Source organism: Physeter macrocephalus, chromosome 10 (assembly GCF_002837175.3).
Source record: "Physeter macrocephalus isolate SW-GA chromosome 10, ASM283717v5, whole genome shotgun sequence".
NCBI lineage: Eukaryota > Metazoa > Chordata > Mammalia > Artiodactyla > Physeteridae > Physeter > Physeter macrocephalus.
Window position 1 is genome coordinate 43,743,395 of NC_041223.1, and position 16,721 is coordinate 43,760,115.

General features: G+C 38.9%; 1 protein-coding gene across 1 annotated transcript in view; it reads right to left on the reverse strand.

Annotated features, from left to right (window-relative positions):
- SLC35F1 (solute carrier family 35 member F1) overlaps positions 1 to 16,721 on the reverse strand; it is a 444,149-nt gene that overhangs the window by 186,257 nt on the left and 241,171 nt on the right. Inside the window, exon 2 of the mRNA XM_024122526.2 lies at positions 3,896 to 4,071. Coding sequence (XP_023978294.1) covers positions 3,896 to 4,071 — 176 coding nt within the window. The remainder of the gene's footprint in view (positions 1 to 3,895; positions 4,072 to 16,721) is intronic.

Below are 16,721 nucleotides of genomic sequence, written 5' to 3' on the forward strand. Positions count from 1 at the left end.
AGTGAGAGTAAAGGAGAAACACAAGAGCAGGACTACGTTTTTCTTTACAATTCCTAAAACCCTACTTTGTACATATAGCGTGAGTTTGGATTTCAGGCATTACTTCAATGGGTATGTGTATGTGTGTGTATATATATATATATATATATATATACATATATATATATTTTTTTATTTTTTTTCTGGCTGTGTTGGGTCTTCGTTGCTGCACGCAGGCTTTCTCTAGTTGCAGCAAGCTGGGGCTAATCTTCGTTGTGGTGTGTTGGCTTCTCCTTGCGATGGCTTCTCTTGCTGCGGAGCACAGGTTCTAGGCACGCAGGCTTCAGTAGTTGTGGCACGCAGGCTCAGTAGTTGCGGTGCACGGGCTCTAGAGCGCAGGCTCAGTATGTGGTGCATGGGCTTAGTTGCTCCACGGCATGTGGGATCTTCCTGGACCAGGGTTCAAACCCGTGTCTCCTGCATTGGCAGGCAGATTCTTAACCACTGCACCACATCGTCTGAGTAACTTCCCTAAAGTGGTTACAACTAACCAAGTAACAGCTATCTAAATTTTATCTGAATTCTCAAATGTGATACATTGTCATTGGAACTACTTTTTTGAAGTACATTTTTTTCTACAGAGTTGTATTAAAGAAGCTCTTTAGGAGAAACAGCAAGATTTTTAAAAATTTTAGAACCATATGGAATAAAAAACCTAGCTCCAATCACGAAGGGCTAGCCTTAAAACTTGTTCTACAGTATACCATTTTTTTTAAGGAGGATGGTCTTTGTAGGAATCAATTTTTGGTTTTCTACAAATTTTTGTAGGAACCAATTAATAATCAGGGACAAATTCAAAACTCCAGTTTGAACTGGCGTTACACTGAAACTTATACTGCATTCTGTTGCTTCAGAGTCTTTGATCATTTGTTCAGTGCAAATTTGGTGAGGAGATTCATTTTAACTCTGAAGTCAAATTTCCACAAGGCTTTTGTAATAACATCACCCTTAATACTCTTGAAAGGCTTCCTGCATTTATCACATTGTGTTTACATGTGACAATCATACATTTTATAATTAAAATGATAAAGAAAGATTGTTAATTCCTGAGTCTAACTTATTGCTATTATGTGGCCTAAGGTGGTATCAAATGAATATGGTGGCCCTGTGGGGCCAGTGACATCTGTGCTGGAAGAATTGGGAAGGCTGGCATCTTGCTCAATCCTGAACTGCAGCACTCCCAGCAGAGTACTTAGGAAGTACCTGGAAGGGAGGAGAAAATGTGGCCATGACAGCACTTCCCTCACACACATCACACTTTCCATCCTCTCTTCTTTGCTCTGTTCATTCCCTCTCAAATCTTGAGGTGCATGAGGAAGGAGATTATTATGTCTCTAGAACATGGCACTGAATCAGCCTATACAAAATTAATGTAATTACTATGTTGATTTCCAGATGTTAGCTTAATGCCAGCCTATTAAAACTTCTAAAGATGAAGCTTAAAACAAACAAACATTCTGAGTAAACACCCAAATAAAGACATGCCAGCATATTTAGTGATAATCTGAGGCAATGCAGAAATCTCTGGATAGGGCATTTTAGAAACTGGTTCTCTCCATCACCAACTGCAATGACAATCAGAATTTTCTCAGGTCCTCTTCAGTCTTTTCCTTCCAAAGAGCCTCTGAATTCCTTGCTGCTTCTGGTCCTTGGCCTCTTTCCAGTTGTGCCTCTGCCCTGCCCACCCTCGCCATCCTCTCCCAGCACCGTTTACAGTCACATCCTCCTGACATCAGTGCTGTGCCTCACTAGACTTTGCCCCCAGGGCTGGTTTCTTATCCAGGGTTTTGAAATTCAAGGGGAAGAATCCTCCTTTTGCTCAAACCTGTCTCCCTTCCCTCTTCCTTCCTCCCTGGACCGCACATGGGTGGGTACAGTGGGCCATGAAGGCACCCAGCCCTGGCCTGGGAGGGGCCCCTACTCTTCCTAGTTCTGTAGCCTGGAGCAGGTTCCTGATGCTGGGGGAGCCTCTGGTCTCTCATTTATAAAATTTTGGATAATAATTCTTATTTCCTTGGGTTGAAGGAATAAAAGAGGTAATTCACATATGTAGTAGCTGGCACATTATAAAGCCTCAACAGAAGGTATTATTATTAACCTTGGGTCTTTTTCTACATTTAGTTTTTAAGCTTTTCTATCTCTACCTGTAACTGTGAAATTATTCTCTGTTTCTTAGAATGACTTGATTTTATTTTTTTCCCTGATGAGAGTTTTCGTTAAATCTCTGGGCTCCTGGAAAGTAAGACTGACAAGAACACAAAGACTAGTTTTAGTTCACCATCTTGTAGTCTAGACTGTTTGGTTCTAAAAATCTCTAGAGAACATAAATTCACCACTTCTGTGTGATTTTTTTTGGTTATATTAGAGTGTTACAAAATTGCTCTTCATTTAATCTTACTATTCTTAATTATAATCCTTGTATGGGGCTAAAATCATTCTATTCTTTAATAATTCTAAATTATTATTCAAGCTTTCATTAAGTGATTTTTAAGTTGAACTGCATAGCTCTCTCTTCTTGAACGACCAAACTATACATTCCTCATGTTAACAGTCTCTCATAGTAAATTTCTAATTATATGCCTCCCCAGTTTCCTCATTCTCTGGAGTTCTTTCCTGGATTGTGGCACCAATGGTGAAATTGTGGGTATAACTGTTTAGATAATGCATTTGTAGCATTCAAAATCATTAGCTTCCAAATCTTACTGAGGAAATATAGCTGAGACTCAATGTCTATAACTTTTGTAGACTGAGGTTTTATTTGAAATTTTACTCTTAAATTAATTATGCCTACTGATGTTAAATTTTAAAAAACAAACACCAATAACACCAATATTTGAGAAGTAAATGAAATTAGCTTTTCCAATACTTCAAACAAATCCCAAGTTAAACTAGAATTCAGTCCTAACGTTCATTTTTACTCTCCCTCTAAGATGAAATCTAGTCCTGGCCAAATCATTTTAATTAAGCAATATTACTCTGAAGGACAATCCAAATAAGGAAATGTAAAAATTCAATGCTGATATACGATTATTAGCAAAGTTTCTAAAGAGTATGACTCTTAGGATTGATGTATACAGCTATACACATATCTTTATTCATTATTATGGTATATAATTGTCTTCAAACCTATTAATGGCTACTTTTCAGTGCATATTTTATAGTTGACAGCTGCTACTGGGGGATTATTATTGGCTATTTCTGGGCCACAGGTATAATCATAGGTCTTTGAAGTATATCCTCCAGAGATATACCCCAAGGATTTCAACTGCAATTGCCTTTTAATAAGTTTTTCTTGCACTGACTCTTGGAGGACTTGTTTCATTGTTTTGGCTCTTTTAAGTTTAGACAGAACATCTCACATGGCCATTTGTGGTAGCTTTCTTTTCCTTCTTTTCCCCTTTGTTATTACTAGAGTTGTTTGTGTCTACTATTTTTATCTTTCTCGTGACACTTTCCCAAGAACATATATTTGCCTGTAATCCCCTTGGATTTCTAAGGGCTAGCATTTATTAAGACAGTTTCATCAGGCCTGTTCCAGGTTCCAGGGAAGCAGTCTATTTAGATTCACTGAGGGGTACAAGGAATGCTAACAGGAATTCAAATATAAGCAATTGTACATTTCTGCCTATACATGCATTTCCTACTTCCTGCTGAATTCACACAATTTATGCTTCTTAGTGATTTACCCACTCATTTTGTTTGCTGTATTACTGCAAAATAGAAAAGTGAGATTTGGGGTTTTGAATTGTCTTACGACGCTGTAAGTGAAAAAAGTTAATCTGGCCATCACTCATCACTCTTGTAGATGTTGCTAAAAGAGAAACGAAGCTATATTCTTGGGATTTTGCATGCTTACCTTGTCTGACAGCTAGTGTGGTGGTATAGACCAAGAAGAGAAGGATGTAATTGAGGAAACTCTGGAAGACTGGTGTATTGGCATGGAAATCTTCTGACAGGTACTTGCTGGTCAAGCTAATTCCACAAATAAGGAGGGATAACACCTGGCCTAGAGCCACAGAGATTAACATCTCCCTGAGAAATAAAGAGAAACATAGCAAAGATCAGCAGAAAGTCCATTAGAACAATCACTTAAAATTTACTGAGCACTTGTGCCATTCACTAGGCTAAGTGCAATAAACAATATTTCTTTTAATCCATCATAGCAATGCTACCTTACTGGGGTTTTGCAGAGGAAGAAACCAAAGTTTAGAGGGGTTAAGGAATTTCCTTACAGTCGCATAACTAGGAAGTGGCAAAGCTGAGATTTGAGACCAAATCTCTCCAAGTGATCCTGCCTTCTACCTACTGAGCCCTGGAGCTCTGGGGGGAAATTAACATCATCCTGATGCCACCATGGCATGAACAAGTTTTCAGAAACCTGAGAGAGAACCTGAACACTGACGAAGCAGGACCATATTCCAACCTTGTCCTCAGGTTCTTGCACCAAAAAATGGAGACTTTTTTCTTCATAGAGCGAAATCTTGGCTCTAGGAACACTTAGGTAAAAGGGCTATACAAACCCCTGATAATCTAAAAGGACTATCTCCTCTCCATTCCCAGATATCGAACAGTTTGCTCTAACAAGCACTAATAAGCACTAGTCTCTGCTCTCCTCTGCTCAAGTCGCAGTTGCTGACACATTAAAACTCTCATTCACAAAGGAAATTTAGTGACTGAGGTGGTACAATAAGACATTTCAAATTCTGTGAATATTTTCTATGGCTTTTTTTATAGGCACTGACCCTACAGACCACTGTAGTGGAGATTACAGGCAAGAGTCAAACAGTTCACTTTGCATAGAAATAAAACGCCCATGTGGGCTTTATGGTCACATCCACCTGTACGCTCTGACACAAGACAGGCCCCTGGCTTCTGCAAAGCAGACTTCTGCTCTCCCCAGGAGTCTCATCTGACTTTCCTGGTTTATTTATTTAAAGAAAAAGCAACATAAAATAAGCAAAGAGTAGTATTTCTAAACAGAAAAGCATTAGGCAGAGCATCTGCAGCATTGCATATTCCCTCCCCCATGGCAGATGTGAATCCATCTTTCTGGAAGGGGCACTGGGCCCCTGGGCAGGGTTCTGGGTGGATACCTTGGTGGTATCCTTCTTTTCAAAAAAGGCATCCATCACTCATTCCATTTGCTTCCATGAGGAGGAAAAATTGTGGCAATGCATGTGGACCTATGCAAAAGACTCTGCAGAGGTTAGCCTGTAACATATTGGCAGAGGCTGCCTTCGTAGATGGGTAGATTGCTCTGTTTCCAGGTACTGGCGCCAACCCTTCAATTCAATCTTCGTAAAGGTATCAAAGGAGTCAAAGTGATATTTTTAAACATATAAGTTTAAAATGTCAGTCTGTTGCTTAAAATCCTACCCTATAGATGATACCCTATAGACGGTACCCTACAGAATGCAGTGATCTATAAGGCTTATGTTACACCATCTACAAAGATGTCTGCCAACATTTCCTTACATCCCTCTACATTCATACTGCTTCTCCCAAAGGGAGGTGGGGTCTATTTTCCTTTTCCAGAAGCTGAGCTGGTCTTGTGACTTGCTTTGACCAATAGAAGGTAGGGGGTGAGATGTCATGTGACTTCTGGTCCTAAACCTTAAGAAGCTCTGCGGCTTCCATTTTCTGCCCTCTTAGGATACAGCTTCCATGTAAAGAACCAGAGTTAGACTACTGAATATTGAGAGGCTGTGTGAAAAGAAGAAAAGAGACCCAGCCAATCACTGCCTCCTCAGCTGAAGTACCAGACATGTGAGTGAGGATTGTGGATCCTCTGGCCCCAGTGGAGCAGTGCCAACCTGAGTCATGTCGAGCAGAGATGAACCACCCCCAGTGATTGCTACCCAGTTGGAGAACTGTGAGAAATAATCAATGGTTGTGTTGTTTTAGGGCATGAAGTTTGGGGTGGTTTGTTATGCAGCAGTAGATACTGAAACAAGGTCCTCAATACCCTCCCTCCACTCCTACTACCACAAAGCTCTGCCTCCTGCTTCCCCACTTTATTCCCCCATGAAGCCAGAGCTCCAGACCTACAGAGCTACTTGCACTTCAACAATGAGTCATGGTCTTCTTTGTTGGCATTCCTTTTCACATGTTATTATTTCCAGAATGTTCATCCCGACGTGTCAGTCTGACTCTTATTCATCTTTCAAGATTTGGCTCACATGTTATGTTACCCTCTTTAAAAAGTCTTCTCTGCCCTCTCTTCCCTGGGATGTATCTCCTTTACTTCCATATCATTGTACTATAATTATTGTTTTTACTGTGTTGTTGGTATAATGTTCTTCACTTTATTTACAGCTGGGCAATACCATTCAGAGGAAGTAGAAAATGGAGAGCTTCAAGACAGTGTAGAGGTAGACCTAGGCAACACTGAACAGTTTTGTTGAAATGAAAGGATGATTTTTAAAAAAAGAAGAAAGGAAAGCAGAAGTAAAGAGAAGTACCAGATTTAACTCAAAAGTTTTTAAGCCAGCCTAAGAGAAGTGTGATATCCACTAAGAAAAACCATGATAAGGAGTTGGTTTTAGTGTAAAGATAACAAACATTTTTGGTATATTGAATTTGAGCTGCCAAATGAACTTCCAAATGATCCAACAGTATTAGAATCATGGGATCAGAGTTGGATAGGGAGGTCAACCAGGAGAAAAATATGTGAAAGTTTTACATATAAGAATGGTGGCTAAAGTACTGGAAACGGATGCTAACAACATGGAAGGAAGAAGAGGAAAGAAAATAAGAAGGCCTAGGAAGTCTTTGGAGAATCCCCAGATTGGGGTTAGGGAAGAAAGAAGAGGCACATCATTGGAGTCAGAAGTGGTGTGAAGGCTAAGGGAAAGACCAAGATTATTCTTTATGTCAAGGAAACCAAGGGAACAGAGACTTTCATGGAGGGAACAGTTGTAATATTGAATGTTGCTTAGAGGGCATGAAGAATGAGGACTGACAAAAGATGATTTGTAGTCACTGCCAGCCTTTGAAAGACCACTTTTGGCTGTGTGGAGAGTACCAGAGCAACACTTGGTATCATGGAAACAAAGGGAACAGAGAATTTCACAGAAGGGATAGTTAGTGATGACTAATTGGACAGAAGTGGTGAGAAATAAAGGTGCTGACTTTGAAGAATTTTAAAGAATTCAAAGAATCCTTTGAAGAAGTTTGATCTAGTCACTACATAACATAAAAATAACAAAAATAGTTAAAATAATAATGTTTAAAATGATTAAAAATAATTTAGAGTGTATTCATGATTATCCTCTCATTGGGTCACTCTTACTTGCATAATAACTTACATGCTTAAGTGAAAGAGAAGTGGGGAGGATTACAGATCATATACCAGAGAGTGGGTCCTGGTGCTGAGTATGTCTGCTGGAGAATGCTGTGTATGGAGTGTGTCTCCTTGGGTAAAGAAGGTCGACGACTACTGCTAGGACATGGTAATTCCTACAACTGCTTAAGTTACAACCATGGTATTTGAAACCTTGTCAATATCCTGAACAAAATCGAGCCACAAAAAATGACAGAGTGCTTACATAAGAGAAAAAAAAATTTAGTATTTCTGATGTATATGTGCCAATATGTTGAATACTATAAAACAGCCTTCACATGCCAGGCACTATGTATGCAAAGATGAATAAGACATAGTCTTTGTCACTGGGGAACTACTAAACCAAGATTTTGGAGCTTAGTTCCCAAGTAACTTACTACAAAATGGACCCAGTTAAGATGAAATAGCAATAATAATTCATATCTAATAAGTTCTTTCTATGTGCCGAGTCTTAGGCTTAGATTTCTACATTGTCTTATTTAATCCTCATAATAACTTTACAGGGCAGATATTGTTATGGTTCCATTTGATAGATAAGTAAACCGATGCTTAGAGAGGTAAGCAGCCAGCCCAAGGTCACAGAGCCATCAGGGGGAAGATGTGGATAGAAACTAAGTCATATGATTCCAAATCCCAACTTCCTAATTACTATGCTACACCATCATTATGCTGCCAAAAAATTACTCTTTTCCCTCACAGAGGGCATAGAACAGAGTGCTAAACCTAAGTGGCTGGTTTCCAGAAATATTCTGGGGAAGGTGAAGACAAAACAATTCGTCCCAACTGACTGATGAAAACTCTTCCACCAAGAAATCTGTAATGTGTGCCTTTCAACAGAGGTCAACACAAGCTTATCCTTGTTTCTTCATACAAAACAGCAAATCTGCTGTATTCAATTTCTGCTTTCAATTAGTGGCCGTGTCATTCAGCTGCTGCTGGTATGATTTGACAGAAGACGCTCATTATGGTTTTATCCATCATGCTAATAAACATGACTTGTAAAACAGGAAGGAATGGAAGGGACCTTTTATCAGATTAGTTCACCAGTTCTTTCCCAAGTGAAGGGAGCTAGTACTGGAGCTGTTGCAAGTCTGCATATCTGAGCTAAATTACTAGAATCACCAAAGCAAAATAAAAAAATATATAAATAAACCTAGATGTTGACACTTGGCTGATTCCACCTCCCACTCCTCTCCACTGCCCCACCATCTTCCTCTCATCAGATTCTCCTTTGCTCTTTTTTAGCACAGAGCAAATCCTTTTGGTGATCTGTGTCTCAGAATGTCTTCCTACCACTGTCTCTGCCTACAGATCTTTTCAGTTCATTTACTGTCCCCTTACCCCTCCTAACAATTTTTTCCCAGACTCACCACTATAGTAGATCTGTGGTCCCTTCACTTAATTCTTCATGAACTCAAGGTACCTTCTTCTCCAGGAAGCCTCCCCTTTGCCGCCCCTTGCTCGCTAAGGCTGAGTTAAGCGTCCTCCTCTGTATGTCCCCATCTCTACTTGTTCTCACCATACTGTATGACTCATGAGTTCCTGAAAAGAAGGGAAGGTATTCTAGTCATTTCTATATTCCTGGTGCCTTGAGGACTCCTGAATGCGAAGGAAATAGATGCTCAAAAAATGCAGAATGAATGAATGAATGAACAAATTTACAAGTGAAAAAATATCTACAAATGAAAAAGATCAGAAGAGTTGAAAGATGGCTGCTTATCTTATCTTGCAAAACTACTAGCTTTGAAAGACAAAAAACATCTCGTTTTCACTGTATTCATTCTGCCAGTTAGACACTGAGATTAATAAACTCTTTTCTGGTGCATTTCTGAACAAGCCTGGTAAGGTGCTATCTTGCAAAAATGATGCTAAATACGGTGCCGGGTGGAATTTTATACTGGGAGCTGTTGGCTATTCATGTAGTTTATAGAATAGCACACCAGATGCATTCTAACATAGGATACAGAGTTCCTATAATTTTAGCAGCAGAAATGGAGAAGAGACTATGATACACATTTTCATCTTTGTTTATGTGTTTCAAAGGACATCCTATCCACTTTAAATTCAGAATGACTAGACAATGAAAAATGTATGAGTCTCAGAAAAAGTGCTGCTGGAAGCTGAATACCTGTTATAATAGAGCTTGTATTCATAAAGACCGACATAAACCATTACCACAAGTGCTCTGTTCTGTTAAAGAAATAGACATTAGAATCTTGTAAATAAACTTGCGTTTTACAAAGTAGATATTCAAAATAATAAGGTTTAATATAAAACTTAAGTTGAATCTCATTTTCTTCCCTTAGTTATAAGAATACATTCTTTTAAAGAGGTATGAAAAATTTCAGCATAGAGTTACATAATCATATTGCTTTGTAATTCTTTGGTATGAGAGTGAAACAATTACATCACCATCTTGAAGGAGAGCACATCAAACTTTCTGCAGCAACATCTTCATTCTGTTAACTATTCTCAGGAAAATCATGTCAGATCTGAATCAGCATATGAATTCAGATGTACGTACATAAATAACACGTATACTGCCTTGACTAAACACAATGCCACTTGAACATGGGAAGAATGTGTTATACTATGTTCTTTGACAAGATTGCTGTTTTCAGAAGTTAGGACATTGGCTTCTTGAAGACTTTTGCTGAAAGGCTTTATTCCATTTAAGTATTAATTAGACTTCTATGTAAGGAGATTATTAGGCAAGAAGCAAATACACATCTCCAGATGTTTAACATTAATTGGAGTTTCTTTGCCTCAGATTCTGTATTCATGGAATTTAACCTGTTCTCTGGTTCTGTGGTATCAGTTTCTTTTGTTTTTGTTTTTTAGAGGAAACCAAGTAAGCCACCAGGAAGCCCTCATAAACAATATTCCACTGAGTTCATGTGGTAGTAAGTGTAGGAGACATTTGCAACTCTAGTGTGAGAGGATGAGTCACAGATGTGCATGTATATTAGATGTTGTTTGTCTAGAGAAGTGGGACAGAAGAGTGAAAAGCACCAATAGGGTGTTAGAAGCCCCTGGCTCTTGAGTTCCATTGATTAAGCTCCATGATCCTGCACATCTCCAACTTTGGGCTTGGATTCTTTCATGTAAAGTAAAGATATTTTAATTGATGAGTGTGTACGATACTTATGCTCCCCTTCAAATCTTCTTGGTCTCACTATCTCCAAGGTATCCTAGCTCCAGTGGTGGCTGCCATGACAGACTGTGAGTAGACTGCAACCAAAACTCTGTGGGCACAGCCCAGTGGCCCTGGGCCCCATGCCCATTCTGTGTGCCTTGTGCCTTCTACCCTGGAGATTCCAGGTTGATGCTGAAGGCCAGACCTTGTGGGGACCTATTTGGTGCCCAATGATTGCACTTGAGCAATAGCAAACTAAAGCAGACAGATAGATTCTTCTTCTTCCTCTCCCCCTGGCCCTCCCCCTGGCAGACTGTCCCGAGAAGCAGTCACTTCTGCAGGTTCTCTGAAGATGGTCCTGCCTCACAAGGTGCTCTGTTGGGTACTCAGTGCCCCAGAACTGTCTCTCCCTCCTTCCCTTCCTCACTCCTGCTCCCTGGGATTACAGTCCTAAATAAAGTAGCGGCACTTAAGCTTCTGCTTTCTGGGGAACTCAAGCTAAGATAATGAGCTCTACATTTCCTTCTACTCTGTAATTCTGCTTTACTTTTAGAAGACACTGATGTGTAATCATTAACTCTTGAAATTGGTATCTTCGATCTTAAAGTCTATTCCTTCTGTGTATTTGATTAAACTCTTTGGTAGCTGAGTTAGCAGCAATGTTTACTCGTTTATTATGCACACACTCTGCAGTTTTGGGGATTAGCTGCAGAGAAAGAGATCAGTCAGTAGCATTTGCCAAGGCCTGCTGGGTACAGGTTATGAGGAAAGGATGCTTGGTCCCTGCCTCCAAGAAGCGTGGAGGGTCATGGAACTTAAATAACTGAAGCTACTGTACCTGCATAGAGAACATAAAAATACCCATGTACTCCAGTAAGTCTATATAAAATTGCTAGAAGTTATCAGAGATAATTTCAGACTTTAAAATTAGGCAAAGCGCATGTCAGTCCCAATCTGACATATACACACTACTATGTATAAAATAGATAACTGGGCTTCCCTGGTGGCGCAGTGGTTGAGAGTCCGCCTGCCGATGCAGGGGACACGGGTTCGTGCCGCGGTCTGAGAGGATCCCACATGCCGCGGAGAGGCTAGGCCCGTGATCCATGGCCGCTGAGCCTGCGCGTCCGGAGCCTGCGCTCCGCAACGGGAGAGGCCACAATAGTGAGAGGCCTGCGTACCGCAAAAAAAAAAACAAAAAAACTAACAACACTGTAAATCAACTATACTCCAATAAATTTTTTTTTTAATTAGGCAAAGCAAATATGGAAAGGTTTCATGGAGAACAGAGTTTTGAGTCAGCTTTGCTTGTTTTAAATAATGGAAGAGAGTTAATTTGGTATTCTGAAGGTGGCATATCATTCCAGGAAAAAGGAATGCTGTGCTGTCTCAGAAGCAGAGACTGACACGCAGAATCACTGGGCTGGACAGTGAGAATCATAATAATAGCAGAGATGGGTAATGAGAGGTAAGAAGCAGAAGACCCTAAAGTGTAGGGTAGTGTTTTAATTCAGTAAGAATTGTTCTTTGGAATTTCTGAGCAAGGGAAAAGAAGTAAGCTTCTGCCATAACATTCCCAAATTTCTCTGCTCATTCCATTAGTCAGATACAAATCCTGCTTGTATTATGGGGAAAAAGTTTCAATAACAAGCAAGATCAAAGAACCAGATGTCTCTGTGCAAGTTTGGCATCCTGAAACTCCATTAGCTTCATGGTAAATCCACCTCTGACGGAGGCATGCTAGATACATCTGTACTTTCATCTCAGCATTGCAAAGCTGCAGGCTTTTAATACTTGCTTCTTCAAATCTTCAGCATAGCTTTTTATGCATCTTTCAATATTATTTGCAGAATGTTGCCATCTTGTTTTTGTTGTGTAATATAGCCGTCTTTACAGTGATAAGAAGAGGCATTTCTCCAGTAGTATTGATATAAGGATTTTGATCATTTATTAATAAATAAGAAATACCAATTGAGGCAAAACAATGATTATTATATTTAATGGCATTTTTTAAAAAGTGATGGGTTGTATGACATTAAACATAACTCCCTGGGCTTCCCTGGTGGTGCAGTGGTTGAGAATCTGCCTGCCAATGCAGGGGACACGGGTTCGAGCCCTGGTCTGGGAAGATCCCACATGCCGTGGAGCAACTGGGCCCGTGAGCCACAATTACTGAGCCTGCGCATCTGGAGCCTGTGCTCCGCAACAAGAGAGGCCGCAATAGTGAGAGGCCCGCGCACTGCAATGAAGAGTGGCCCCCGCTTGCCAGAACTAGAGAAAGCCCTTGCACAGAAACGATGACCCAACACAGCCATAAATAAATAAACAAATAAATTAAAAAAAAAAAAAACATAACTCCCTTCCCTCCTCCCACAAATTGCATAAGTTATTTTTATGTTATGGTTGCTTAGTTTTTTAACTGCTTGCTAACAATTTGTCAGGTAATATCTTAAGGCACACTGTATACTTAGAGCAAAGTCCACCCTTAATTAAAAGTAGAAGTAAATGCATATTTTGTCTTATAATTGCCTTATTGACAATTACAAATTGTAGCTAATATTTTTGTTACATGTGATTAGGTTTCACTGTGTTTGTTTTACTTTGCCACATGGCTGATGGAGAAAGGTCAGATTAAGAATAAGAGAAGTTTCAGCTGAGCACTTTTTTTGGTTATTTATTTATGGTACATTGTGGTATTACCTCTGACTCTCAGCTTTTGTGTAGGAATCATTTTTAAGGCAACAATCCTCTTTGTGAAGCTTAGTTACTGAGATGATACAATTGCTAAATCCTTTAACCAGACACTCACATAAACTGGCTACTATGAACCCCCTCTGACAGCAGGACAGCCACTCCTCTGTCGAAGAATCTCATACACCTTAAAGAAGTCAATCATCCAAAGAAACCAGTGACAAAAGACCACAGTTTACATGATTCCATTTATATGACATGTCCAGATTTGGCAAATCTACAGAGACAGAAAGTAGATAGCTTGTTGCTGAGGGCTAGGGGGATGGGATCAGGAGGTGTTAATTAAAGGGTAGGGGGTTTCCGTTCGAGGAGATGAAATGTTCTAAAATGACTGTGGTGTTAGTTGTACATATCTGTATACTAAATACTAATATTCTAAGAAACATTGAATTTTTCACTTTAAATAGATGAATTGTATGGTATGTTAATAACATAATATCTCAATAAAGCTGTTACCAAAAAGAAAGAAAGAGAAAGAAGGGAGGTAGGAATAAAACAGGTAAGGAAAAAAGATAAAGAAAAGAAAAAATTACACAGCAGTTAAAAAATAAAGTTGCAACCATCTGATCTACAAATTAAGAAATTGCACCAGGGTCAATTTATATGTTAAAAACTAGTCAAGCTTTATTATTTTCTTTTTTTTCCCCACATATAAACTAATGATAATATTTTCTTCCTGGATCCCAGGGGATCAACTTGTATTTTCCCCTGAGATGTGTACTCTCACTTTGGAGACAACTGACTTAAAAGGTATGTTTTTAATTCTTAGCTTGTAAGGTTAAAATTTTTGTCATCTTCCTCCAGAGAACCACCATGGTGTCATAAAATAAGAATATGTTTTGAAATGGATAGGTCTGGATTTGGATCTTGACTCTGCCACTAACTAGCTGAGACTCATCTATTTTCTTCATCTATAAAATAGGGATAAAAGTACATATCTCTCAGGGCTGTCATGAGGACTAAACGAGACAGTTGATATAAACTTCCTACTATACTATCTGGTTCATGATAAATACTCAGAATAATAGCTCTTATTACACTTTAGCACACTTCATAAGTACCAAATACCCTTATTGATTACTTAAATATATCTATATGATTGCATTGATACGTTGAGAAAATATTGCTAACATGCATACCAGATTTATTTCCTCAAATTCTGACTAATTAATTTATTCCTAAATATGGAAAGTTTAAAGGATTCCTGCTCTTCATAAGCTGGGGAAGGAAAGCGAAAAAAAAAGCAAATGAGGAATTTTTAAAGAGTCTTACCTGACATGACTATTATGAAACTAACAGATCTTAGTTTTAAATAGGAATTTCTGACTTGAATTCTCACACTTGTTAATATCTTCTTGGAGATTAGGAAAGAGATGACTACATTTTAGGCCAGCTGTGTTGCTGTCTTCTTTCTTGATGCATTTTTAAATGATTTTGACATTTTTCATTACAAAATGTTTTTAACTTTGCATTTTGAATTATGTTAGTGAACCCTAAGGCCAAATGGCAAACATTTAACTTTAAAATCTATTGAATAAATAAAATCAAAGAAAGTACAAGTGGACTGGTGACTCACTTTCTTTAAAAATAAAGACCCATGTCAAATTCCATTATTTTATCACATATTTACCAAATTTGTATGCACGAAGTGTAGTGTATTTGAAGGAGAGCAAATTGGGAAAATTAGATTCCACTAAGTGCTGAACTTCTCCACACACAATTCAAACCTGCTTGAAAAATGTATAATCAACTGAGATCATCAATTATGCCTTTTACTTGGAAGAACTTAACAGGGAACTCAGGATAAATAAATAGGGAAGCCATGCCTCATTTTAGAAGACAAATATATCTGGCTTTTGCTTTCAAATCGTAAGAAGATTCTCTGAGTGGAGACTAGCTGACATTTTCCCACCTCATTCTTTGCATCAAAAGATGACTCCAATTGCCCCATCACAAGGATCTGAGAGTAAAGGAGTAATTTTATCTCAGTACTTCTGACACACTACCTTGAAAAACAACTCAAAATTATATCAAAATCCAATTTTTGCAAGATGGGCTAGACAAAATTTATTCTAGAGGAAAAGGTCTTCCGAAAGAGTGAACATTGGCTATTTACCATAATTAAATGTTCTATATTTAAGAGATTTGACCCGTTGAAATTTCTATTGTAGGGATGATTCTCATAAAAAAAAATTCTATTATTGCCACTCCTGCTTCAGGGTTAAAAGAGGAAAAGGCAATTAGAAGATCCGAAGGAAGGGATGTCCTTAAATGGGAAATACCAAAAGGTTCTCAGCTGCCTTTAAGATGGAAGAGGACAGAAGTTGGGGTGGGGGGTAGTGGCAGGACCTCCTGAGGCCAGGCAATCGAAGGAGGATTTTTAAATTTTTAAGACTTGAGGCAGGAGTGGGGGCTGATGGAAAAAGAAAAAATAACAATATTAAATTGATGAATTTGTTCAAAGACAACTCAGGTTGGTTCATAAGGTACACAATGTTCCAACTCTTTAAAGGGTGCCAAGACTAAGCATTACGGTAAACACAGCAGGCCAAAAAAAAATATCAGGCAGATTACAAACCAACAGTGCCATAGTGATTTTTTTTCTGAAAATGAGCCTTCTCATTAAATTCATGTTCTAGAAAAAAGAGATTAGCCTATTCTTATAAGTAAAGTAGCTGCCGAGGCTATGACTAAAAACCAGCCTCAGGCCCTCAAGTCGTGTTCTTTAAGAACAAGGAAGAAAAGAAAAATGAAGGGTCACTTATGTAAACATAAATTGCACACTCACGTTCTCCTTCTTGAGCTCATTGTGAAATGCTGTTGAAGGTACCAGCTGTGCTCTGAGACACTGGCTTTGGTGAAATCCAGTCCCCAGGGTGGGAAGGGACAAGGTGAGGTGCCTTCCTAACCTTCAACACGGCTTCAGTCTGGTTGGCCCTCTTACAACAGACACTGCTGGGGAAAGCAGTCACTTACTGTCTCCAACAGAAACCATTTACAAACCACCTTGCCTTCCTTTTCAAGATTTGGGGAAAACCAAGCAGTTTCAGATCTTTGACACATTTCACCTAGCTCACCTGTGTCACTTAGTAAAGGCTGCAGCAATGTTTCCCAATTGTCCAAGGCACAGAGGTCATCCAACGAGTATGCGGCAAAATTTGAAAGAAGACAATGTTAATATTTTGATGTTAAGGTTTTGTCTTAAAAATTTTTTTTTAAAAAGGGAATGGCCTCATTCAATTTTTTGAAGTTCCACTAACAGGGAAATGAAGTAAAACTTCAAGAGCTAAAAACAAACACTCTAATTTTAATTCTAAAAAAAATTTTTTTTTTTTTTTTTTTGCTAAAGGCATATTTCCTATCTCCCCACCTCTCCTCCAGCCTAACTTCTTGAAACCACCTATCCTTAGATGAAACAGCTGCAGTGATGCAGCCTGGTGGCTGGGAGCAATG